At 54.1% G+C, this 24,587-nt stretch overlaps 8 protein-coding genes across 8 annotated transcripts; 4 read left to right on the top strand and 4 right to left on the bottom strand.

The window, feature by feature from the left end:
- Positions 1-846: 846 nt before the first annotated feature.
- C8A04DRAFT_9373 (uncharacterized protein) lies at positions 847-1,785 on the top strand (the record flags this gene model as incomplete). Its single annotated transcript, XM_062785459.1, has 1 exon — positions 847-1,785. The coding sequence occupies one exon, from the start codon at positions 847-849 to the stop codon at positions 1,783-1,785; it is 939 nt and encodes a 312-aa protein (XP_062640282.1).
- Positions 1,786-2,963: 1,178 nt separating this feature from the next.
- Positions 2,964-5,214, top strand: C8A04DRAFT_25103 (glycoside hydrolase superfamily; the record flags this gene model as incomplete). The annotated part of the gene is made up of 6 exons (XM_062779432.1): positions 2,964-3,113; positions 3,341-3,438; positions 3,500-3,601; positions 3,673-3,924; positions 3,995-4,383; positions 4,457-5,214. The coding sequence occupies 6 exons, from the start codon at positions 2,964-2,966 to the stop codon at positions 5,212-5,214; spliced, it is 1,749 nt and encodes a 582-aa protein (XP_062640281.1).
- A 650-nt stretch (positions 5,215-5,864) lies between these two features.
- C8A04DRAFT_9301 (S-adenosyl-L-methionine-dependent methyltransferase) lies at positions 5,865-7,761 on the top strand (the record flags this gene model as incomplete). Its single annotated transcript, XM_062785436.1, has 4 exons — positions 5,865-5,981; positions 6,165-6,651; positions 6,731-7,482; positions 7,543-7,761. The coding sequence occupies 4 exons, from the start codon at positions 5,865-5,867 to the stop codon at positions 7,759-7,761; spliced, it is 1,575 nt and encodes a 524-aa protein (XP_062640280.1).
- A 2,394-nt stretch (positions 7,762-10,155) lies between these two features.
- C8A04DRAFT_25101 (ribosomal protein L34Ae) lies at positions 10,156-11,003 on the bottom strand (the record flags this gene model as incomplete). The annotated part of the gene is made up of 3 exons (XM_062779431.1): positions 10,156-10,344; positions 10,724-10,847; positions 10,966-11,003. The coding sequence occupies 3 exons, from the start codon at positions 11,001-11,003 to the stop codon at positions 10,156-10,158; spliced, it is 351 nt and encodes a 116-aa protein (XP_062640279.1).
- Positions 11,004-11,641: 638 nt separating this feature from the next.
- Positions 11,642-12,244, bottom strand: C8A04DRAFT_25100 (uncharacterized protein; the record flags this gene model as incomplete). The annotated part of the gene is made up of 3 exons (XM_062779430.1): positions 11,642-11,853; positions 12,000-12,063; positions 12,131-12,244. 3 exons carry the CDS (start codon positions 12,242-12,244, stop codon positions 11,642-11,644), a joined length of 390 nt encoding a protein of 129 aa, XP_062640278.1.
- A 1,063-nt stretch (positions 12,245-13,307) lies between these two features.
- On the top strand, positions 13,308-14,885 carry C8A04DRAFT_25099 (uncharacterized protein; the record flags this gene model as incomplete). The annotated part of the gene is made up of 1 exon (XM_062779429.1): positions 13,308-14,885. The coding sequence occupies one exon, from the start codon at positions 13,308-13,310 to the stop codon at positions 14,883-14,885; it is 1,578 nt and encodes a 525-aa protein (XP_062640277.1).
- Positions 14,886-17,094: 2,209 nt separating this feature from the next.
- C8A04DRAFT_34473 (uncharacterized protein) lies at positions 17,095-18,993 on the bottom strand (the record flags this gene model as incomplete). Its single annotated transcript, XM_062782835.1, has 6 exons — positions 17,095-17,115; positions 17,178-18,065; positions 18,122-18,286; positions 18,342-18,677; positions 18,743-18,892; positions 18,979-18,993. 6 exons carry the CDS (start codon positions 18,991-18,993, stop codon positions 17,095-17,097), a joined length of 1,575 nt encoding a protein of 524 aa, XP_062640276.1.
- A 3,665-nt stretch (positions 18,994-22,658) lies between these two features.
- On the bottom strand, positions 22,659-23,829 carry C8A04DRAFT_25097 (superoxide dismutase 1 copper chaperone; the record flags this gene model as incomplete). The annotated part of the gene is made up of 4 exons (XM_062779428.1): positions 22,659-23,254; positions 23,387-23,464; positions 23,538-23,667; positions 23,806-23,829. 4 exons carry the CDS (start codon positions 23,827-23,829, stop codon positions 22,659-22,661), a joined length of 828 nt encoding a protein of 275 aa, XP_062640275.1.
- Positions 23,830-24,587: the final 758 nt, after the last annotated feature.

Below are 24,587 nucleotides of genomic sequence, written 5' to 3'. Positions count from 1 at the left end.
CCCGCTGAAGACCCAGCCGACAACAGCCCGATGGACGCCTCTGGCCATCGAAGGCAAAAGAAACACAGTGTCAAAAGGAAGAAATGCCAATTCCCATACTGTGGGAATTGAGGGGCCGTGCCCCACTCAACCTGTGCCGCTTGGCACTCGTGCCGAGAAATATCCGACTGCCGCACTGCGACAGATGGAAACAACAAGGAGAAGAAACGAGAGATGGAAAGGAGAAAACGAGAAGGTGATGGTGATGCTAGACTCGACTGAATCCATGCGGCCGCTCCTAGCATCCCGGCGACTTGAATCGACGATGCGCGTGCTCTGGGACCAGCACTGGCAACGATAAACCCCCGACGAATTCCTCTCCCATTGTTTGCGTCGCCAGCCCTGAGAAGGGAAAAAAAAGCGGCCCCAAGGTACCGTCTTCGAGGTAGTGTCGATAGTTTGTCGTTGGCAGGCAGCGTTCCTTGACGCGGGCTGTTCGAGGAGGAGAGGATCGGATAGCGATGGGAAGGGGATGCGTCGAGGTTCGGTTGGTGTTTGGGAGCAAGGCCAGTTTGATTCTGGTATGTCAAGGGTCCTCTGACGGATAATCTTGTAAGGTGTGCAAGGTTCGTTGCCTCAGGCTGACTACACAAGAGGACGCACTTGGCCCCACAAGTGTCACGGACACCAAGGAGCCGCCAGCGTACGGACACTCAGACTTACCAGACCCACATTGCCGCCTCATCCGTTGCAGTAACGGGCGACCTTCGTATTGTGCGAATTACGGAATGGGCATTCCTACAACACCACTTTCTTTGGTGTTTCGACGAAATCCTCTTGATTAAAGAGCGCAGGACTGCTAGTACCATGTCTAACGACGGTAATAAATCCTCACGGATAACGATCCAGCTTGGAAATCATGCCCCCGCTGGTTCACCACACGGTTTTAAGAAACATACACGTCCGACACATGGAAAACGACATCGAGCACATTCGCCAAACGAAGAGTCTGGATCCGAAGACAATAGCGACGGCGAACACCAGTCGTATGGCCGCAAAGAGACAATCACATCCTGGGAACTTCCGGGAGCGAACCTCGACACCGAGAAGCCCAGCCGACGCGGCAACTCGTCAAAACACAAAACAACTACGAAAGGCGAAGAACACGACGATTCAGATCAACCTGATCGAAGGGGGGCTAGTCCAGGACCCAGAGAGCCTGATAGCGAGCCAAGCGATTCGGGGCCACAAAACAAACCGACAAAATGGGGGTTGACCATCAATATGAGGGGCGCAAAGGATGGTGCAAAGGAAGGGTCAAACCCGCGGACGGGTGTCGCAGGTTCCAAGAGTGGTACAAAAAGGGAAGATAATCCGGCGAAAAGCATCGATGACGAAGCATTGGATGCCCTTATGGGCGCGCGCAACCCAAAACGCAAGCACCCAGACTCCGGCGCGGCCGATCGAGAACCACGAGCAGAGGACTACCAATCCATCCCAATCGACGATTTCGGCGCCCATCTTCTCCGCGGGTTTGGTTGGGACGGCAAGATGAAGGGGAAAGTAAAAGATGTGACACGGCACGCCAACTTGACGGGGCTTGGGGCTAAGGATGTAAAAGGTGCGGAGGATCTCGGCGCGTGGAACCAAAAGACAGTCAAGGATTCCCGCCCTGTCCGGCTTGACGACTACCGGAGGGAGGAAAGCAAGAAGCGCCAGCGCGTAGAAGACCGATATGCTGATAGCTACAAACGGGAGCGGGAGCGGGAACGGGACCGAGAACGAGACCGGCGGCGAGAGAGATAGGCTACTGGGACACCGAATTCGATATACCCATCCGGACACGTTCATATCCCTCAATGTTCCGGATTTGAGGACATCACACAGGAACTCTCCATAGGCGCGCGTGCATCGTTTCATGCCCTTAGCCAGGTTGGTATCGATGACATTTAGCTTCCACTTCGCCATATCGGCTGACACTCACCCGTCAGTACTAGGCAGCCGTGACAGATAGCCAAGGACGTTCATCAGCGGCGATATTCTCAGGTGCCGGAGAGCACCCGATGAGCCATGATCAGACACAGTCACCCGGACAACTTTTGACTTAGGTAACGCCCTTCGGCTTCGAGCAGACGAGGTTTCCTGGTGGCCTAGCAAACGACGCACACCCAGGCCCATCCGTCATTCCGTTACAAAGTCCCGTCTCCTCAGTAGGCCAGTCTGGTCAGGTATTTGCAGCACGCCAGAACACTCCACCTACGGGCATTATTACTCTGGCCCGTGACATCGCTCATAGTTCAAGGTTCCGTGTTGGTGATGATTTGAGACTATGTTCCAGGTTCATAATCACAACCGAGCAAGCTCAGACTTTCTACAGCAAGTGCCCAACAGCCGAACATTTCTCGTCATAGCCCTCCGTTCTTTCTACGGATGCATCTTGGCACTTTGAGGGTTTCGGGTTGTGTCAGAAAACCCGCCAGGTTTAAAAATCAAAAACCCAAGCACCTCAGTTCCTCAGTCTGTAATTCTCCATGACTACCTCCCCACAATACCTTTTCCTGAGTGCTCTCATGCATGCTACCGGATTCTGCTGTCTCGTTTCGAGCATATATTTAGCGGGCTGTGGTCGTTGCAGATGCAGCCCACTTCGAGCCCACTTACAGACATTTCTTTGGTGCCCGCTTTGCCATCTATGGTTACCTTCGTCGTTATCTCACACAGCGCCGGTCCGAGGTAAGGTCGTCATGCATAATGCGGGCATTGGTCGTGCCTAGTTGCTACCTCACGAGGCACACTGTGTGCATCCATCCTGCCCCCAAGAACATCCGTCTGTGATCTGGATCCTAGCCAGGGGGTGGTGTTGATGCTTGGCCATTTAATATTGTAACATCACCAGTTCAGGACTTTGAACTCACTATTGTCCTGTGTCGCCCCCCTTTCTAGCTTCAACTCCCGAACCACGCACCGTAAAGACAGTTGAAACAATGACAGAAGCCTCAGCAAACCCCTGGTGGAAGGACGCAGTCTGCTACCAAATCTACCCCGCGTCCTTCAAAGACTCCAACGGCGATGGGCTTGGAGATGTCCCTGGGATCTTGAGCAAGGTTGATTACCTCAAAGATCTTGGGATCGATGTAATTTGGATTTCACCCATGTATGTATTGCATTGCAGTTACATGACTTTCAAACTATTTGTTGTGCTCTTCTCCGATATAACACGCAGTATAGCTCTAATTGTTTTGCGAGAAATAGGTTTGATAGTCCTCAGGTAGGACCATCGTCAAATTGGGAAAAATTAGAAGCCACCGGGTTATCAAGGCTAGTTTTACAACTGTGAATTCAGGGCTGACCCGGGTGTAAGGTCGATATGGGCTATGACATATCCGATTATGAGAAAGTCTACGCGCCGTATGGGACTGTCAAGGACATGGAAGCCCTCATCGAGGCTTGCCACAAGCGGTATTTCATCGTTCCATCACAACATATGCCTATCCACACCAGCTAGCTAACGCCTGACAAGGGGCATGAAACTCATCTTAGACCTCGTTGTCAACCACACATCTGACCAGCACGCCTGGTTCAAAGAGTCGAGATCCTCGAAAGACAACCCGAAGCGCAACTGGCAAGTTGCGATCACAATCCTGAAATGTCTACCCTCACGATCTGCATCTAACCCCATGCCCCCTTAAAAAGGTATATCTGGAAGCCTCCCCGGTACACAGAAGATGGTACTCGGCTGCCACCGACCAACTGGCGAAGCTACTTCTCCGGGCCGACCTGGGAATACGACGAACACACGGGCGAGTACTACTTGCACCTATTTGCCAAGGAGCAACCGGACCTCAACTGGGAGAATGAGGAGACTCGCAAGGCTATCTACGATAGTGCCATGCGCTTCTGGTTGGATAAAGGGATTGATGGTTTCCGAGTGGATGTGGTCAATATGTGAGTTACTACATATCCTTTTTCATTTTTGATCTCGGAAAGGCACTGTTGACCCAGATATCGTGGAAAGGTATTCAAAGGGGGTCGAGTTCAAGGACGCCCCAGTCCTTGATAGCAGGTTCTACGAGCAGCCGGCGTGGATGTACTACGCCAACGGCCCAAGGATGCATGAGTTCCTGCGGGAGATGAACCAAGAAGTACTCAACCACTACGATGCTGTGACGGTGGGCGAGCTCCCGCACACACCCGAGCCCCAGAAGGTCCTCGAATATGTCGGGGCCGGCGACAAGCAACTGAGCATGGTGTTCCAGTTTGACCTTGTCGCTCTTGGTCAGGGACAAGATCACAAGTACCTCTTTGAGAAGTGGGAGTTGCCAGAACTTAAAGACATCGTAGCCAAGTGGCAGCAGTTCATCGACGGCACCGACGGTTGGACGACCGTCTTTTGCGAAAACCACGGTAACGTCACGCTTCCTATGCTCCGTGCTAGCTGCTGAGGTAACGAGTCTTCTAACAGCCCCTCAAACACCAGACCAAGGACGTTTTGTAACACGATACGCTTCCGACGCACCACACGAACGTGAAGCGTCGGCCAAGCTGCTCTCCCTCATGCTCTGTGCACTGACGGGGACACTATTCATCTACCAAGGCCAAGAGATCGGCATGATCAATGTCCCGAAGTCGTGGCCCATCGAAGAGTACCGCGATATCGAATCGCTCAACTTCTACCGGACCATGACGGATCCCGCGCGTTCCGTCAACGAACAAGAACGGGCGGCCGAGCTTGCCAACGTCATGCGCGGCCTGCAAATCTTGGGCCGTGACAACGCCCGGCTGCCAATGCAGTGGAGCGGCGAAGCCCCGCACGCTGGGTTTACGGACGGTAGTACTGAGCCGTGGATGCGGGTGCACGATTTATACAAGGAAATCAACGTAGAGAGACAAGTGCATGATGGCGAAGGGTCCGTATTGGGCTTTTGGAAACGAATGATCCGCTTCCGCAAGGAGTATGCCAATTTGCTGGTCCATGGAGCATTTGAAGGGTTCGCAATGGAGGACAAGCGTACGTTTGTGTTTGGGAAGAGGGGTGAGAATGAGGAGAGGGCCGCAGTGGTGTTGAACTTTACAGGTGAAGAACAGGAGGTGGAGTTGCCGTCAGGTGCTGGCTATGAGGGGCTGGTGTTCGCAGTTGGCAGCTACGAGGATGCTGCGAGCGAGGAGGAAAGTGCGGAGGGGAGATTGCGGCAACTAAGGCCTTGGGAGGGAAGGTTGTACCTGTCTGGCTGCTAGGAGGCTCCCTGCAGGAAGGCCGAAAGAAGTTGGAAAGATAGGATGCCGTGAGGAGGGGAAAGGGACGAGATAGCCAAAGCTCCCACTCCATGCAAGTGTTTTGCAGCCCCTTCATTGGTCCATTACCCAATCGGTTTTCTGGACTGCGTGGCATTTCTTTTTTTGCGACAGGGAGGATCCAGTTCTTTGGTTAGTGAGGTCCTGGCGGTGGGATGTCACTGCCAATTTTTATTCCAACACTTCAGCCTCGCAACGACACAAAAATTCAACGCAGCCCGGCTCTCGGTGTAGTCTCACTATCGAGCTACCCCTGGGCTGCACAAAACAGCAACCATGTAAACAAAATAGTGAACCAGCACTGGCCTCAACAAAACACCACCAAAGAAAGGGGCAAATAGGATCAACAGAGCCCGGACAGTTCGACGTACAGAATCCCTGTTCAGAGCTGCTGGCGCCAAGCTCAACACGCGGCCCACAGGGGCCAGCCCCCCCAGTACCCCCCAGCTTGTCCACTGCCGACCCAAGCTTCTGCTGTCGTAGTGAAAAAGTGCGGAATCTGGAACCTTTCTTCCTCATTCTCTTCCTCCACCGACCTTCTTTCCTGCTCTCCAGTCCCGCACTCAGGACTGTTGCAGCAGCTGGCCGCCAACATGTCGAAGCCACAGAGCACCACCGGTAGCGACTCCGGATTTGAGTTTGTCGAGACTCCCGAGGCTCGCACGCCTACTTTTGAGAAGGCCGAGGACTGCGGCGTGCGGACGACATCGGTAAGTGGTGATTTGAGTGGGCGGTGTGTGATTTGGTTGCTTGCTACTGGACTTGATACCGGTGCAGATGCCGAACACTGACACCAACACTCCCAATGCATGCCCACGGGCTTCACTGAACCCAACTGAGGCCAATTGATAGACTTAAACGTCCGCTAACATCTTTTCTTCCCCCGTGTGCAGTACCCGACTATCAAGAATGCCCCTCTTCCCGCCGAGGGCCCAGGTACCGAGAGCTTCTCGAACAAGCTTCTCTTCTCCATCCTCGGCGGCGTGCCGGTCTACCTGTCATGGAAACTTGGCGGTGGTCTGAAGACGACGATTTTCCTGGCGCTCATCACGAGTCTGCCGCTGCTGGCTGCTTTCTGGATCACTGCCTCCACGATGTCCCCTCGCAAGGACGAGAAGGCTCGCCTTCCCGGCCGTCCCGTTGAGCACTACCTCACGTTCAAGAACTCCGCCGACAAGGCCAAGTATCAGGGCCGCAACAAAATCCCCATGGAAACCTTCCACGAGATGTACTTTGACGGCGAGGTCGACTTCAACGGCGATGCCTTGGAAGTTCTTGAGTACCGTCACGACTGGGCGAACTTCCGCTTCACCTTCAGCCTGATCAAGTACTTCTTGACTGGCATGGTGCCTGAGGTCATCATGCACACTCGGTCGCAAGGTAAGTTCATGGTTCAACCGCGCGTGTGTAGTAGGCAATGTGCATGCGTAGGTGGGCTAACAGGAACTGTGACTGCTAGATGAGGAGCAGGTACGTGGCCACTATGACCGTGGTGACGACTTCTATGCTTGGTTCCTTGGCCCGCGCATGATTTACACCGGTGGTATCATCGGCGACATCAACCGCGAGGAGACCCTCGAGGAGCTCCAGGACAACAAGCTTGCCGGCGTCTGTGAGAAGATTGCGCTCAAGAAGGACGAGACCCTCCTCGATATTGGCTGCGGATGGGGTACTCTCGCCCGCTTTGCCAGCGTCAACTACGGCGCCAAGGTCACCGGTATTACTCTCGGCCGCAACCAGACCGCCTGGGGCAATGGCGCCATGCGCCGCGCTGGCGTTCCCGAGGAGCAGAGCAAGATCCTGTGCATGGACTACCGTGACATTCCTGTGCCCCAAGGCGGCTACAGCAAGATTACCTGCCTGGAGATGGCCGAGCATGTCGGTGTCCGCCACTTCCACGGTTTCTGCAAACAGGTCTACAACATGCTGGACGACGACGGTGTCTTCTTCCTCCAGATTGCTGGCCTGCGCAAGAGCTGGCAGTACGAGGATCTGATCTGGGGTCTCTTCATGAACAAATATGTCTTCCCCGGTGCTGATGCCTCCACTCCTCTCGGCTGGTTTATTGACAAGCTTGAGGGTGCCGGCTTCGAGGTCAAGGCTGTCGACACCACTGGCGTGCATTACTCGGCCACTCTCTGGCGCTGGTACCGGAACTGGATGGCGAACAAGGACAAGGTTGAGGCCAAGTACGGCAAGCGGTGGTTCCGCGTAAGTTTTGTGTCCGTCTGGTTTGTTGCGCTTCTCACACTGACTAACCGTACAATTTAGATCTGGGAGTACTTCCTTGCCTACTCGACCATCATCTCCCGCCAGGGTAGCGCCACGGTCTACCAGATTGTTCTCCACAAGAACAACAACGCGTTCCACCGTGTTGAGGGCATTGCTACCCAATATGGCGTCAGCGGTTCTACCAACGCTGCCAAGATTGACATGAAGGCCTGGGTCGAGGCCAACGCGGCTGACTTCCCCAGCGTTCCGGCTGAGTAAATCGGTGCTGGACCGACCTAATAAACATATCAACCTCGAGGGCTCGGCATCGCTCCCGATAAGCTTGTGGTTGCTGAATGAAGAAGTATTGTGTAAGATTGGGTTATCTTAACCGGCAGATTAATTGTAAAGTGGTGTGGCGTGGGTTGTATGGTGTGGATAGAATATGTCACGGACTTGGGGTGGGAATATGGCGGCAATGGGGATGGGTGAAGGCGCGCGTGTCTGATCAAAGCGGTGCGTGCCATTATCCAGGAAACTAGATGGGAGCTTAGAGAAAATAATGCCACGATGACGACGGTGTTGACTCCGACCAAATGCGTTCGAGGTTCAACGAAGTGCTTCTATGGGTGGCCTGAGTTCGAGTCCACGGTCCCTGTCATTGATACGGAACGCAGTCCTTAATTGGAAGCGTGTGAACACATCTTACGATCAGCCCCTATGTGTCAAGATTCATGCGGTCGAGCTTGAATATCAAAAGAGGCGACGTTGATGTGAGTTTTCAGCGCAGGGCGCCCCCAATCTTCGAGAGATGGACGGCTAACCGGATGTCTGTGCTGCCTCGTTCCAGGATTGTCTGAGATCATGCACCTTATCATACACGCTGCTCCCCTTTCCGTTCCTTGGTTATTTTTACACAAAGATTCCTTTCTGAATTTGATAACCTCTTTCCAGGTATCACGGCCCCAAACAAGGTCGAAACTACAGAACACACAGCGGGAGCCCTCTGCTAGCGAACCTCTCATTACTTCCACCCAAGAGGGATCAGAGCCGCTGCGACATCCTCCACCCCTCGCTCCGTTGCGAGGAGGTTATATTGTGAGGCGGCGTTGCGAGTATCTAGCACTTCGACGCGCATGCCCAAGTTGCTAATGGCACGGCGGGTGGCGGGACTCAAGGGTAGGATAGAAGGGCCGAGGCCGAGGATCAACAAATCTACAACGGGGGTAATGTTTGGTTAGAATGAGAGTGGGTAAGTAGGATAGAGCCGACCGTCCTCTCCCAGTCCGGATAGCAGAAGAGGGAGAAAACGTTGAAAAGGCTGATGACAATGAGAGGAAAGGGGGTGATGGAGTTAAGGGGTTACTCACCCGGTCGCGGCCAAACCAAACTCAACAACGCAAACCCTTCCTCGCCCACATCCCACTGCCCCTTTTCATTCACCAATCTCCTTTTTCCATCCCCTCCGGCACCAGCGTCTACTAGCCATGGCTTCCAACAAAACGCTTTCCCGCTAACTAGCAGGGCGCCCACCCCGTCTTGAATCTGCACTCCTGAATTGAGCGAGAAGCCGTCGGCATGGCAGACCTCGACAGCGGTGGAGGGTACGGGAGCCGAGGCGAGTACGTCTAGATCGCCTAGGTCTGTCTTTTTGGGAGCTTTTTCTGGCTGTGGGTGTTTTTGTCGCTCAGTGGGTGTAGTTGTGTGGAGGTGTCGGTGGAGTTGAGGAGCGAGGTTTGAGACAGGAGCGGCAGCGAGTCGTGTTCTAGAGTAGCATGAAGTGGTGATAGAGCGCCTTGTGCGGGGAGGTGGTGCTTGAGGGCGGGAAGAGAATGGTCTGGCTGCGGTCGAGCTCAGAGCGCGGAGAGCAGAACTTGAGATGCGAGCGGGGCCCGCTAATGCTGGTGTTGTCATTGTTCTTCGTTTGGACGTCTACTCTAGCCCGTCGAACCTTATTAAGTGGTATCTGCTATTCGTCGGGGAGGAATTCAGTGTTAAAGGGCATAGGTCGCACCTTTTTCTGGCTTGCGTTATCGGGCTCGATTGTAAATTTTGGTAACGGGGAAAGGCCCTTGGCTCGACGTCATTGCAGGGGGTAAAAGTTATCGGGGAAAATAGTCCAATTGACCCCTCGATATGTACTTTTGAGTTTCGATTCACTGTAATCCAGTTCACTAAAACGAATAATGTACATCTCTTACTTTTGACGTAGTCAAGTGGTTGAAACGGACTATGTGGTGATATCAAGGATTCCGGTTCGCTGACGAGGCAATGTTAGGGGGACAGAAGGAGACAACAATATGGGCCCAACAGTAACATAAGAGGTCGGAATGATGGATACGACACTTGGCTGGATTTCTGGATCATGGCCGTACTCGATTGGCGCTCAGCACTCAAAATGCCTCCTTGCTGCGCGTGTTCAACAGCACTTCCCACTCCTTGCTTTCATGAACAAGCACGGCCTGAAGTCCACTCCCATTTTGCGAACCTCATCCTGGTGCAGAAAGCAGCCCTAAGAACAGAAACAACCAACCCCGGCTGTTGTTGTGTGTGTGTGTGTGTGTTATGGCATGCCACCCCGTTTCCCAAAGTGAACACCGAAGCAATGATGAGATACCGTCAACCCAGCGCACCCATGCCGTACCCGAACCGAAACCAAGCCCCTATCATCATTTATTTCTTCTTCTCGGCCTGGCTCTGCTCCTTCAGCACCTTCTTGACAATCTTCTGCTCCTCGATAAGGAACGCCCGGACGACGCGGTCCCGGACGCAGTTGCCGCACCTCGAGCCACCGTACGCGCGCTGGACGGTCTTCTTGGGGTGGGAGATCTGGGCGTACTCATGAGGGCGAAGAGCGGGGATCTAATAATAGAAGAAACCGTCGAATCAGCAAACTGTTGTCTATGATTTGTTTCATGTCCCAAGAATCCGAACCAAGCCCCTCCTCGTCAGAATACGGTGTGCCAATGTCAGGGGCGATGTCGGGAGCCGGGCAAGGTGCGGGCGAGCAAGTCGCACGAGACGAGCGAGGGAACCGATGGGCGCAAGCGACCCCTCCTTCCCATTTGTCCCTCGATGGCCATGTGTTCGTGTAGTCGATATCGGCTCGTCGTTGGGTTTATTGACTCCTCGTTCGATCCCTGCCCGCTATCCCTCCCATGACACAAGCTTCCAACTCGTAGCCTCCTCCACCGCCGCCTTCCCATCATGCGACAAGGAAATTGAAAATCGCAAAACTTACACCGGGGAGCTTGATGCCGCAGTCGCCGCACTTGGGGGCAGTGCCGCGCTTCTTGATGTGGAGGACACGGAGCGAGCCGCCGGGAGTCTTGACAACCCGCGTCAGGTTCGACGTGGTGTTGTAACTACATGTGAAAAGAGGCCGCGAGTTAGTCCCATTTCCTTTCCACTCCTCCGTCGGCCGCGTAGATTTATTCCGATTCTCGTCAATTCTGTCGGGGGGGGGCTTCGAGGAGGACTCACGGGTTCCGGCGACGGTATGTGACTCGTGAAGGGGCCATTTCTGCGGTGTTGTCGCTGACGTGATGGTTTCCGTCGACTCGATCACGGTGTGCGAGGTGGTTGAATTTTGAGGTCTTGGTTGGAAATTTCTGTGTGGGTGCAGAATGCGGGCCCCACTTCGGCTCGATGCTCCAGGGCTGCCACCCGGCAGGCGTTTTCCCAGCCGGCAGCAGATGGCCAGGTTCAATGGAGATGGTGTGGCTGTCTTGGCTGTGTGGATTGTGGCACAGACCCATTTGTATTCCGCTTTCATGTGGGAAGGGATCCATCTGGACCCGAACAATCTCGGCCCGACACCAGCCGTGCCCATTGTCCTGCTCCTGTCACATTTCGCAATTCGACCTCCAAATCCACCAGTTACAAACTCCAACAAAAGCATCATACACATCAAAGTCTTGAATCACTGGGAATAGATCTCCGAAATTCTAACTCAGGTATTACGTATGAACCTATCCAAACCCACCACCTAGCTCCGAAAATGGATATCACTCGGGCTTTCCACTTTGCACACCAAAACGCCATACACCTGACCTGGTATCCATTTATCCCTGGTATCCCATCCGGTCGTGCTGCCCCCCTAAGCAGAAACTCGTTCATTCCACAAATAAAAGACATCCAGGGCTTCTTTTTGCAATGATTATGAAATTCGTCGCCGCTTCGGGTCTGGATCGGCCCAGTTGGGGTGTTCACTGGCGCGCCACTGCTTGATGCCCTTTGCGTTCTTTTGGCCAAGGCGTGTCCTCTGGAAGACGCCGTCGGTGAAGAGACCGAGATAGGCCTCCTGGAAGCCAGAAATCTCCTGTTTTGTGCTGTCGACCGACTGCATGTAAGCGGCAAACGCAGCCTGGGCTAGGGTCACGGTGTTGTTGTTAGTTGATTCCTCGCTATGCCGGTCTCCGAGTCCAGTGCAGGTCCAGACCCGCAAACCCCAACCCCTTCCGCTCGCTTCTCGGGCGGTCACTCCACCCCTCCCTTCCCTGCCGTGGAAAACTTACGCGACGGCTGTTTGGTCATGAGAGGCTCCAACATGCGCGGAAGCGCCGAGCGAAGTTGTCTGAGCTGCATTGCATGAACGGGTCAGCATCGCGACGTGGTGGTATTGATGGGCCACCCGGAGCAAACTCACCTGAAGATGCACCTGGTCGAGGCGATGCAACATGTCCTCGAGCTGCTGCTCTTCTTGTGCACTATCCTTGACCGGCGCTGCTGGCTTATTGTTGGCCCCATTATTGTTGGCCATGTTTGATGGCGTCGACCTCGGCCTTGAGGGCAGGAGCTCGAGGCTTGAAGACGGAGGAACAGGAAAATGGATTACAGCTTTGTTCCAAATGGAATTGAGTCAAAGTCTCGGTCGTAACGAGTTTACAAAGGACTTGCTTCAACACCACCGGAAACGAAAGAAAGAAAAGGCCCAAGATATCCGTATCGTCTGCTAAATGTGATAGCGTCGGAAGATGCGTGATTGATTGATGGTGACCCACGAATGAGCACACAGTGACCCTTGTTGGTGGCTCTCTCTTTGGAAGAAGAAGGGTGCGTGATTGGCCTCGCTCCTCCAAATCAGCGGACAGCGGTGTGGAGAGGCCGGCTTTTGAAGCAGATTCCAATTGTGGCTGATGAGTGAATGGACCTACTCGTGACTTTGTGGGTGTGGCCTGCTGCAGAGAACGCAAGAACAGTAAGGTTGTTCGTAGGAGAATAGTTAGAGAATGGAATGAATGGCGGGCGCTCGGGCCAACAACTGGGCCGCCAAGTTTTCGGCTCGAGGTGGGAGCGAGGTGGGCCGAGAACAAGCAAACAACCTGACCTCACAGCCATGGGAAAGAGTCGTTGCTCACAAGCGGCCTCCATCAACAACCGGGACCTAGCCAACCAACAACCAACAATCAACCAACCGATCCAACAAGCAAAGCCCGAGTGTGAGTGCAGCCCAGTCACGCCAGTCGTGTCTCCCAAGCTCTTTACTCTTTTTTTTTTTATTTCCCCCCCTCTCGGCGCGCGTCGTAAAACAAACCACTTTTTTTCCCTTTGCGTTTTACAGACACAGTACTTGCATCGCTCGCCTTAAATAAACGGTTTCCATCTTCTGCCAATCGGCCGATAATTTTTAGGCGATCGCGCGTGCAAAACGCGCCGCTTCTCGGCAGGACCCAACTAGGCCCCAGCAGGCGCCGATTTCCCCTCCAAGCTGCGACTACAACCAAATAGCGTGCTCCCCCGGACCCGCGCAGCACAGTGTTTCTCACTGGTTGTTCCGTGCCACTCATCACCCGTGGACACACAGCGCAGCATCACCAATCATCATGGATCCCTCTGGTGCGACCGGAGGCCCATCGCAGGCCCAGCCGCGCCCCCGCAAGCGCGCCCGCAATGCCCGCGTGCAAGACGCCGGGAACACGGCGGCTCCAGGCTCGCTGGCCCCTGTAGCCCAGCACGCCCAAGTCGGGCAAATCGCACAGGCGCCCCAAGGCTGGGTCCCTGCCACTGTTGCGAGTAGCCATCATCCCCAGGCCGTGCGTGCGCCCGTCGACACCGTGCCCAGTCAACCTCCCACATTCCCATCACAGCAGCTGGACCGATCGCACCAGCACCAGCACCCACATCAGCACCAACATCAGCACCAGCACCCGGTCGCCGAGCCCGACGGATTGATGAATGGCTACAGCGCCCCCCCACAACATTCTCAATACCCCGAGCCCCAATCGACCCTCGCCCCGGCTCCTACCCAGCCCGATAACTCGAGTCTGGTCGGCTTGAGCGCCCTAGCTGGTGACCACCAGCAGCAGCCGCAACAGCATCATTCACACGCGCAGCACGCTGCTCAAACGCACCAACAAGCCCAACAGCAGCACCAACAGCAACAGCAGCAGCAGCGCGTGGCGGCTAACAAACCCGACCGCCTGCTCTACCAACACCAGTACGGCGCTCCAGCTCAAAACTCGACTTCACCCACCGCCGTGGCGAACCCATCGTCTGCCTCTACTGCTGGCTACATACCCTCCTGGCCCGTTCCGGACTCGAACCCTCAGCCACCGCAGACCCCCCAGCAGCAGCAAACGCCGCAGCAACAACAATCACAGCAGCCGCCAGCGTCGGCTACCGCTTCGTCCTCGATGCCTCCGCAATCGCCCGCGTTGGGCTCTTCCGCCGGCCTCGTACCCCCGCCGGAGGGCATTTATCGCTCGTTCGACGACTTACTCACTTCGGTGCAGCGGACCGCAAAGGAGCAGGGCTACAGCATCGTCAAGCTGCGCTCGAGCAATTATCGCGATGGGAAACCCACGCGCTTCGACCTAGTGTGCGATCGCGGCGGAGTCAAGTACAACAGCACCGCCAAAAAGCGAAATCCCACCACCCGCAAGGTCGACTGCCCGTGGCGCGCAAAGGCCGTTTGCGAGGTGAACCTCGGCAACCAGTGGCGCTTCGCTGTTCAAGAAGCCCGTCACAACCACGAAGCTCGTGTCGCCGCGGCCCCTCCTGGCCAGGAGAACACCCCCGTCGCGCAGAGTCTTCGGAGCCTTACCAACAAGGTCGACCGGCTCGCCCACGATGTATCCCAAGGCTTAAACCGGATGGAGAATACAATTATTGCGCGCCTCGATAACATTGAGAAGCGCCTCGAGGCCCTCGAGGGCGGCCGCCCATCCATGCTCGGCGCCAACGGCGTCCCTCAAATGGGCGGCCCCAGCATGCCCCCCGCCAACATGGGCGGTAACAGTCTTGGCAACGGCTCGCTCGCTAATGGCGGGATGCAGCCTCTCGTGGACGGCCGCCTCAGCGGCGTTGAAAGCCGTCTCGGCCAAATGGAGCCCCGCGGTCTGGACGACCTCCAAATGATGAACGACGACACCCGCGGCCTGTCGATGATGGTTAACCAGTAGTCCGGGAACCAGCAAGACGGAAGCGAGGGCGGAAACCAGCAAGACGGAGGCGAGGGCCAGGAGCCGGACATCTACAACGCCTGATTCGACGGCGTGCAGGCGCTTGAGGTGTGCTTTGATGGCTACCGCTATGGAAATAGGAATACTGGTGGTGTCTGGTCAACACCGACTCCTACATTCCATTTTCACTTCTCTTCTTTTTTTCTTTTCTTTTTCTTTTCTACTTCGGTTCTTGCTGCTTAGGATCGTTTGCGTGGGCCCCACTCTTTTATTTCCTTTTATACTGGGCCGATTCAAAACAACGAGGTGACCAAGGGTCAATGGGTGGCAGGGCACTTCTTCTGTTTTTTCCTTGAGCCTTTTTTCTTTCACCCGCGTCTATCTGTGCTAGGGACAAGGCACAGGAAAGGCCAGACGCACCAGAGCTTTGCGCTCAGCATAAGACTCGGTCGGGATCATGAGGGCAGACGGAACAAAGTCACTGGGGTCAGGTCTGGCGAGCAGCCTTATGTGTTCTACGGCCTCATTACTTCGGTTTCGAGCCCGCTTAGACACGCTACGGCTGCACACGGCTTATCAGCTTCTCTTCCCTTACCTCGTCTCATTTCGCACCACCCCACCCGTCTATTTTCTGACTTTTCTTTTTCCTTTTTTTTTCTCACTGGGTTTTCCAATGTATATCTAAACTCGATCCTGGTTGAGGCGCGGGTGGGCGTTATATCCGGGTCTTTCGGGGACAAAGTGTGCAAAGTGTGTAGATTATTTTTCCATCGCTGGTTGCTGAATTTTTTTCTCCCCCTCTTCATACGGTCTCTGTTTCTTGCGGAACTTTTTACCCCGGACGGACGTTCTTGAGTCTCATACAGGCTTCAAGTAGCTGTACTCAGCCCAGTCTAGTCCATCTTGACCTCAATGCGTTCTTCTTGCGTCCGCCTCGGGTCACTCTTACTCGCGTTTCTCATTGTGTTGCTGGTCTAGGTCCCATCCCGCTTCACATCCTTGGTCGGGTTGAGTCTCTGAGACGCAGGATAGGATGGTTAGGAGTGGGAGAGAGGGAGAGAGAGGAACGAAAAACATGAACCACTCGGTCATGACCACCCACCCATTGGAGTAGAGGCAGAAGGGCTCCTGTTTGGGTGTTGCTTGGGAAGGGAGAAAGGGTTGTGGATGGGGGTAGATAACCGATGCAAATTGAGTGCTAAGGGAGACACAAATCATCAGAAATATGGCTCTCTGAACGTCGTGATCATTTTAACGGGCTGATAATACTCATCACTCTTCCCGTCCTCTTCCATGACACATCGCGAAGTGGGGCTTCCGGTGTGTGCTAATACACAACGAGAACGACGAGGCCATAGTTCTGTCTTTTCCTGTTGACTTTGATTTACTCCCTCCCTCTCGGGATGCCCATGGCATCTACACTCATAATTAGAGAGTATAAATAGTCCCAACCTGAATAAATGACAGATCGGTAAGGGTTCAGCGAGAACTGGAATCAGTGCGAAGGGTTGACTCTTAAATCAGCTTGCAACACGCTAATCCATGATGTATTGTCTCGCAAGTTCGCCGAATATTCAAGACAACTGAACACATCTCCTTTCAAGCTTCAGCATGGTCCATATCAAGTTAACTTGGCCAGGTTCCCGTGGAACATTCCCTCTCGAGCCGGTCTTTGAACCTACCGGAGCCTCTTATTTTAGCTCGTTAACGCTGCCCTGTAAACAGGAATAGAAAAGGTGACAACGTGAAGGGAGACATGGTGCACATGAGGGACCGGGACGCAAAAGAATGTAGACATGTAAACATGATGTATTATCGAAAGGAATAATCTTCGTGGCTAGCAGCTCTGCCGCATGCGCCGATCGAGTCCCACACCCTTTTCCAACAAAAAAGACATTGCCAGTATATATAACGCCGCACTCCCATAGGTCTTCGTAATCTGCAGGTCGAATGAGCTAACGGAAAAATCGAGTGAATAGATATCGCAGGCCGAATGAATAAAACGCAAGCTACCCAACATGTGGTTCGCTGATAGTTTGCCCCAGGCGTGAGAAGGTAAAATATGAAGGTGTTGATATAGGTGATTGCTTTTTGTTAAGAGACGTCCATCGTTACTTCGTAGCCAAAACAAGGAGGCGTGGCGCATTGGGCGATGGGGTATAATATGAATAAGCCCATGACCTGCCGTTCCCGGTGTTGCCTGTATGGTTTATATTTCTTGAACCCAGACCTAGAAAATGCTCGTTAGCACCTCACATGAAGAAATTGGTAAATCGGCAAAATAGAACTCACCTCCATCTTCCCTGTTTCCGATCTTTGCTTCCTCGCAATTTGCTTCACTGTCGTCATGACCATATCCAAGTCATCTTGGTCTCCCATCGTGATCATGTCCTCAGGCGAGTCGTCGTCCCGGACCTTGAGCTTAAACCTGCGGCGCAGGCCAAACTTATCTTGGATCCGATCAACGAGATCGCGGAATTCTATCGCAGGGCCAACGACAATGTAGCGCACATCTTCGGCGTGGACCTTGACACGGATTGTACGGAGAGTGTCCCTCTTGGAGGACCCGCGCCTTGAGCCACCAGAGAGGACGGAACCAGGGCCGGGTCGGCGGCTCGACACCATCTCAAAATCGCCCTCGTCGAAAGATGCGTCGTCGTAGTCAGAGCCGTCTTCCTCCTCTTCCTCAATGTACCGGTCCCGTGTGCGGCCACCGCCGCCTCTTTGGGACCTGCTGCTCCGCGAACCGCCACCACCGCCATTACCACCGCTGTACATGTCATAGACATCATCGGGGTAAGCGTCTTCCTCCTCCTCCTTCCTCCTCCTAGATGGCGGGGGGTCACGCTGAGAGAAGCCTCGGGCTGGGGCAGCAGATGCTGAGCGGGCTGGCCGTGGCCGTCCATCATCGGGAGAAGTCGCCTTCTCGTAACGCTCATTCGATCGTACCTTTTCGAGGTTAAGCCTGCTGGGTGGGGGTTTCGGCCCGTTGCGTACCGACTGCCCCCGGCTCATGCCTGCAGGCTTATCATTCTCGGGAGGTGGTGTAGGTGGGAACACGTTGCGGCTATTGGGTGGTTCGGACTGCTGTCGCCTGCTCTGTAGCCCGGGCTTGACGAGATTGCTAGCGGCAAACGAAAGCGCTTCGGTGGGTCGGTCGTCCTTTGCTTCGATGGTAACCTTCTCGAAAGTCAGCAAGTGTCATAAAAACCCAAGGTTTTATCTATTCGACGTACCCCCTTATTGAGCTCGGTTCCAGAAAAGCCCGTGAATGCGTTGCCCCGGTCGGATGCGGCCACGAGCCGCGCCTTGCCAAGGTAATCTTTTTGTTGAAGGTTTCGAACTTTGGCTTCGTTCGGTCGGTAGACAACGCCGACGGGAATAGAGAAGACGGTGTACCCCTGAGTAGATATGTTAGTTAGCTGCTTAGTCAATTGCATGGTTAAGCACACATACCTTGGCTTCGTCCCGAATAGCGTCATCGATCACATTGTGATCCTCAACAACTTTCTCCTTGATAGCGTACTCCAAATCCATCATCCCCGACTTCATTTGCTCAAGGTAGATGTAGCAAAGACCACGGTTGAAGAGCACTTCACACGAGTAGAGCTTGAACAGCAACCCAAGCTGGGAGTAGTCGATGAGAGTGTTGCCGCGGAGGTACAGAAGTGTGTCATTGAAGTTCGCCAATGCTTCTTCGAAATCGCCGAGGAGGAAATTCGAGACTCCCTGTTGGAAATATGCCACGGCGAGATACTGGTCAAGCTTAATCGCGCGTTGGTAACACTCGACCTAGGCTCAAATTGTTAGTGCATTTCTTCCTCCTATGGAAATGGGAAGCGAGAGGTCATCCGTACCGCTTGTTCGTGCTGGCCGAGGGTCGCGTTGATCACACCCATGTTGAAAAGGATCTTGGAGGTGTCCGAGACCCTATCAAAGGATTGAAGCGCCTCGTCGAATTCATTGTTGTCGTAGAACTTGAGGGCTTCGACCCATGTCTCGATTTCCTGTGGCAGGCACGCGTGTAAGTCATTCTGCTTTCCCCGTCGATCACAGTGGAGTCTGGGGCAATTGAAGCGAATTTCCTTCTCACCTGTTTTAGTGACATCTTCTATTACTCTCCAACACTTGGGGTTTGGTGAAATTGCTGAAGCCGAACGGGGTTTGCGGCCCTATAAAGGGTGCGAAATTGGTGATGTTCCCGTGTGGCAAAAGTTAGCAAAAGTTCCGTGGGCGATTCGGGTGTACGGCGGGTGGCCGGACGTGCGTTGAGGGGTCGGGGTGGCTTTTAACGAAGTGCGAGGGTGGGTGACAGCGGCTGTCGACAGGGGGGCGTCGGACTGCGCTAAGGCGAGATATAATAGCCTGGGCGGGCGGCAACAGGGGGGCTGGCTCTTCCGAGTCAGTGGCCAGCAGCTCCTCACCAGTTGATGCTCTGGAAAACGGCTCGAAAAGTTCCCCACTCTCCTTGGATGCCCAATTGTCTTCCGTCTCTAAGTCCTCTCGTGCTGTTCGTCAACAGAATTCCCACTTAGCCAAGGCTCGGCGAGTCGAGCCGCAGATGGTAAAGTCACAGGTTCGCGTGGGAGAAAGTGCCAGCCGAGCGTCCAGCGTGGTTTTCTTATGTTGCTCTCGCTGCCTCCACCCGTCGGGGTTTCGTGTCCGGGCGATTATTCTGTCCCACGTCGTCCGTCTTGTCCCGCGCACTGTGGATGTCTGTACTGGCCGGCAGTGGTGAATCCCAACAATGCTTCTTTCTCCGTCTCTTTTTCGTTCGTGTCCCTGACGATCGCTTCGATCTAATCGGGAGCCGATGCACTTTCGCTGCAGCCAACAGAGCCTCTCACAGAGTAAAGAGTCCAAGTCCAAGTCCCCGGGTGCAATTAGCGTCCAGGGGTTACTAGCCGGTAGTTATGTATTTGCTTTGTTACGTTGGCGGGCGGAAATGACAGGCCGGAGGTCGGTTCAAAAAAAAATAAGAAAGGAAGAAAAAAAGAAATTAGATATTGTGCAAAGCGTGAGCCGTTGTTGCGGGAACTCGTTAGGTAGAGGAGGAAGAAGGGAAAATACTACAAGAGTCAAAAGGCAACCAGATGAGAATGGGAACCAAAGGTAGCACGCGCAAGACGAAACAGGGCTGGCGGCCGTTCTCAGGTCTCAACAAGAGGCCCAGCCGGCGGACTCGACAACTTGAGGCCCGGGGCCCCAGGGCCCGTTTGGAGACGACCAGGCTGGGGAAGATGATCATGCAGACTATGGGTCTTGCCAGGCCTCGAATGGACGACCTCTCTCGTTTACCCTCAACTTCGCGCGGAAGGGGCTTCTCAAGAAAAAAAAAAAGGCTTTCTGCTACAACCGACAGGGGTCGCCCTTGCCAAATCGGGAGGTATTGGGCTCTGGGCTCTGGTTCGAGCAGGAAAGAGAAACCCAGATATCTTTAAAAAAAAAGTGGGACCAAGGGGTCTGAGTTGTCGGGGCCGGCCGGCGGGCTCCGGACTTCGATGAATGGGAGTTTGCGCTTTTCAGACTCTGAGCCGAAATTTTAAGTTTCCTGGGTGTAGTGTAAGTGTCTTGAGGTTCTCACATTATTTAATTTTCGTTTTATTTGAGAAACATCGACTCGACAGTCTCACTGCTAGTACTACATACACTATGTATTCTTCTGAGCGCCATGGGCATTACACTAGCGTAAGTGGGCAATCGAGTCCAGTGCAAGGCCAAACCTAGCTGCCGGATCGACGCAGGAGCGAACCGCACCGCTTCTCAAACCATGTGCTTCACTGCCATGCGCGCCGGCTGGGGCCGCTGTGGGCTGCACGCTTTCTCGCAGCCAGCACAGTGGCCCGTTCTTGAGACTGTGCTGATAGATGAGTAGGTATTTGGCAGGAGGGAATTCAGCTCGATGTCCCATCTTTTTCTTGGTGTCCTGCGCTCTCTGTTTTCAATCGCCTTCAACCCCAAAAGGGACTGGAGGGGGGAAAAAGAAAGAAATGACCACTTCGAATCGTCTCGCATGAACGTCTCTCATCCTCAAGACAACACTTTGAACCCCTGCTCTTGCCCCAGCGGCAGGGCTGCGGGTGAGACTTCATGGGGTCAATGCGATGCCCAGGTGCCCCGAAGACGTGTCACAGATCTCAAGGAACCCCTGCGAATCACAGGCCTGCGCTTTTCTCATGCACAAAGCGTTTCTCAACACAGCAAGCCGCCCACTCATTGGACTAGAACCCCCGGCCAAGTCCAGCCCCTGCATTGGAGCGCCGGCGGCTACAGGCGACACCACAGAGGCGGACACCACCAGGGCATGCGTCAAATGGTTGCCCTCCATCCTCGAGCGCCAGTCAACCTCCTTCTACCAATCCGCAAAGTGCTATTCAAAGAAACTTGCCGCTTTCCCGAGGTGGGCGCTTGCCTGGGGAGGTTGGGTACCGGATTTAGCATCAAGCTGACGTTTAAAGACTCTTTTTTTGAACCTGATCTGTCTGCACGACATCGTCGGGCATCGGTATTGTTCGAGCTATCCGACCGTCAACCCTTCGTGCCAAGCCGCCTATTTCTAGAAATAGAGGTTGGACCCTGCCGGTCGTTAACGATGGATGAAAGCAGGCCGGATATTTCGGGCTTGCAATCTGGATCCGGACAAGTTGAAGCTCTTGGCGCCCATGTGATGCCCTATCATGGTCAAGTTAAACCGTTGTCAGAATACTTGTAATGTGAACATGCAAATCATTTTGGGCACCGACGGCAAGGTCAGCTAAGCAGCACACTGACCGGGGTGCTTGTTCGATCTGTGCCAGCCGCTGTTTCGGGCCTGTGGGGAACAACTTCAGACGGTTTTGACTCCTATCATGGGTCGTGATATTTCAACTCTCACGGGTCACCGGGCCCATCGTCACAACGTCGCTCCCTGCTCAAAAATGTTCGAGACCATTCTTTGGCCAAGCATTTGGACAGTTGATGATTCGCGAGCTTCGTTCCATAGCGTCCGCATTCCATGCCAAGAACATGAGACGTCCTCGTATATGTCCCTTGGTGTAGTTTAGCTTCCAGCATGAACATAAGTAAGCATCAGTCTATGGCCGCTGTGTTGGTGGATCCGAAATAACTCGTGATTCGTGTCCCACTGAAGCGACCAGTGGTCGTGGGAGTGAGGTTATCACCACAAACTCCTACGTGAATATAAAGGCCGAACACCTCCTTTTATTCTTCTTGTACATGGTAGGGACCTATACATTAATTGCCTAGATACGGATGGGGGACGTAAAGAAACACCCCCTCCTCCCCCACCACAAAAAAAAAGAGTCCATCAATTCGGGGGCAATATATACCCGACAAATAATAAGGATATGTCCAAGTTCCTTTAGCCTCGAACCTTGGGGTATAGGGGTGAACAGTCGCAAACCCCTTCTTTTTCCCCTTGACCACGACTAGGTCCCGAGATGACAAAGACTAGGGCTCTGTAACTCTTCTTCTCCGGGGCTGCTAGGCGCGATATGATGGCTACGTTGATGACGGGATCAAGGGGTAACCGGGGACAAGCCCTCCCAACAAACTCTATCTAGGTCGCTTGTATATTTTTAATACACTCTGTATCCCGGGGTGCATCATCCTTCATTTGTCGGGTTGCGTAGGAAAGAGCTACACCCAATCTCGCCCAAACTCCAGGGGCCCCCTTTTCCCTTTGTTTAACTTTGGTTTCTTCAGCTTTGAGGAGCAGTCGACCCAGCGCCCCGAAACAACACCCCCACGCTCGTCCTGCCACCACCACGATCATCACAACATCCCCTTGCCCACCTCATCCTTCCGCTCCTGCCAGAGTGTCTTACCCGTGCACGAGCATACCGTTTTATCGTTATCCCACACCCCGGCGCTTCGCGCAATCACGCCGACTACCGTGTCCTCCGTGTTCTGCAGCGGAGCGGCATTCGCACGGTCATGTTCCTCATGCTTCGAAACAACTAGCGCGTGCCCAATTACCTCCCATACCTGGAAGGGCCGGTTGAGAAACGCATTGCCATACCCATTGGGGCCGACTTCTACCGTGCCGAGTATCCCACGTGGTGCACTGTCCTTGCTCGTGGTATTGCTGCTACTGCTACTGCTAGCATCCCATCCAGACCAGACCGGCCCCGCCGACGTCGCGCCGTCCTTGAGATTCCCGTACTCACGCACTGAGGCGTGATAGGTGCCGGGCGGCACACCACGGATGGTCAGGTCGACGAGTGTTTCGGTTGGACTGACTTGCACTAGCCTCACCAGGCCGCGGACGAGGCGTTCGTTGACCCAGCTGCCGCCGGATGCACCGGCGGGAGTGACTTCAATAGTGTCGGGCCGATGGTGATATGTTTCGAGGATGCTTACTGCGGCGCCTGTGTCTGATGTCAAAAAGGAGCTAAGATAAGAGAGGAGAGGGAAAGGGGGTTTCGAGTGACGGGGTGATGCTTTCAGGGATTGAAGCTAATTTCGGAGTCCCAGGGAACGGGGTATATTAGTAGACTTACTGTTTGAGGTGCCTGACCCCCGCAAAATAGCATCTCTCCCTGTGGCTTGAATAGCCTCAACGATAGCCGATGGGGCCGCTGCCAGGGTAGGTTTGAGAGGTTAGCAACCCATTCTGACCATCACGGTCGTGATCGGAGCTCGAATACGGACCTGTTCCTTCCACTGACACTAACTGGTCCAGTACGTTCGCCTCGACCTTGGTGATGCCGGGCAGCCGATGCAGAGCGCCCGAGACGTCCTTGGCACAACCCTCACAGGTCATGGGCACGGCGAAGAGCGTCTGTTTCAAGTTTCAGCCACCCGAGTTTCCATGATAGATATGAAACCTGAAAGGACGAAGCATCAAGGAAATAAAAAGCACAACAAACAAAAAATGCGGGAGAAATGTCTAGGGTCAGGCACGAAAACGTGGGCTTACCTGAAAGGGAGATGTGACCGCCATCGTGGAGGTATTCTGCTTTGGGGGTGATGGCGGTGATAATAATGATGATGATGAGGATGGTGATGACGGCGTTTTAGCTCGTGTCTGACCCCGGTCCCATGGACGACTCCAGGCGTATACTCCCACCGATGTGACCAAAACTAAGGTAGATAACTGTATTAGACGCGTATGAGTGCGACTTTGATACATCAAGGTTCCAGTGTCCAATAAGGTCCAGGGAACCTCAGTTGTGGAAATTCAGGAAATTAAACGAACCCGAGCAGCAAAGAAAAAGCTAGACGAAGTCGGTGGCAGTGGGACTTTTTGACAGTGGTTTTTACAAAGAAGAGTTGGATTATTCCGTGGTTGCTACAAAAATCGCCTCAGCCAGGAAACCAGGAGATAAAATACCGTGTGTATTCCGTCAACTCCGTGGATTACTTCAACTGTGCTTTGAAATCGGGTTGCTGCTTCCGGATTGCTTGGTGGGGTTCCATTGCTCGGAGCTCGGTTCGGCTTCTGGCGGGGTCGTTTGATGGTGGGCGGCGGACGCCGCGTCGCCAAGCATGTGGCGCAAATAATTGCAAGATGTGGCTGTGTGGCGCACCGTCGATTTTTCCCACATTGAACGAGCTCGGGCATCGTGACCATCAATCGCCAGCCAGCTTGACGATCCGTGATCTGGCCGACGCTCACCCCGTTCCCACAGCCAATTCGACCACAGGGAGGCTCTGCCCTAATTCATTGCCACTTGATTGCAGAGGCCGTGCCTTCCTTGA

The sequence above is a fragment of the Dichotomopilus funicola genome (assembly GCF_033296635.1).
Source record: "Dichotomopilus funicola strain CBS 141.50 unplaced genomic scaffold C8A04scaffold_5, whole genome shotgun sequence".
In the NCBI taxonomy this organism is placed as follows: domain Eukaryota; kingdom Fungi; phylum Ascomycota; class Sordariomycetes; order Sordariales; family Chaetomiaceae; genus Dichotomopilus; species Dichotomopilus funicola.
The sequence above is the reverse complement of the archived record's forward strand: the minus strand, read 5'-3'. Positions and strand labels throughout refer to the sequence as shown.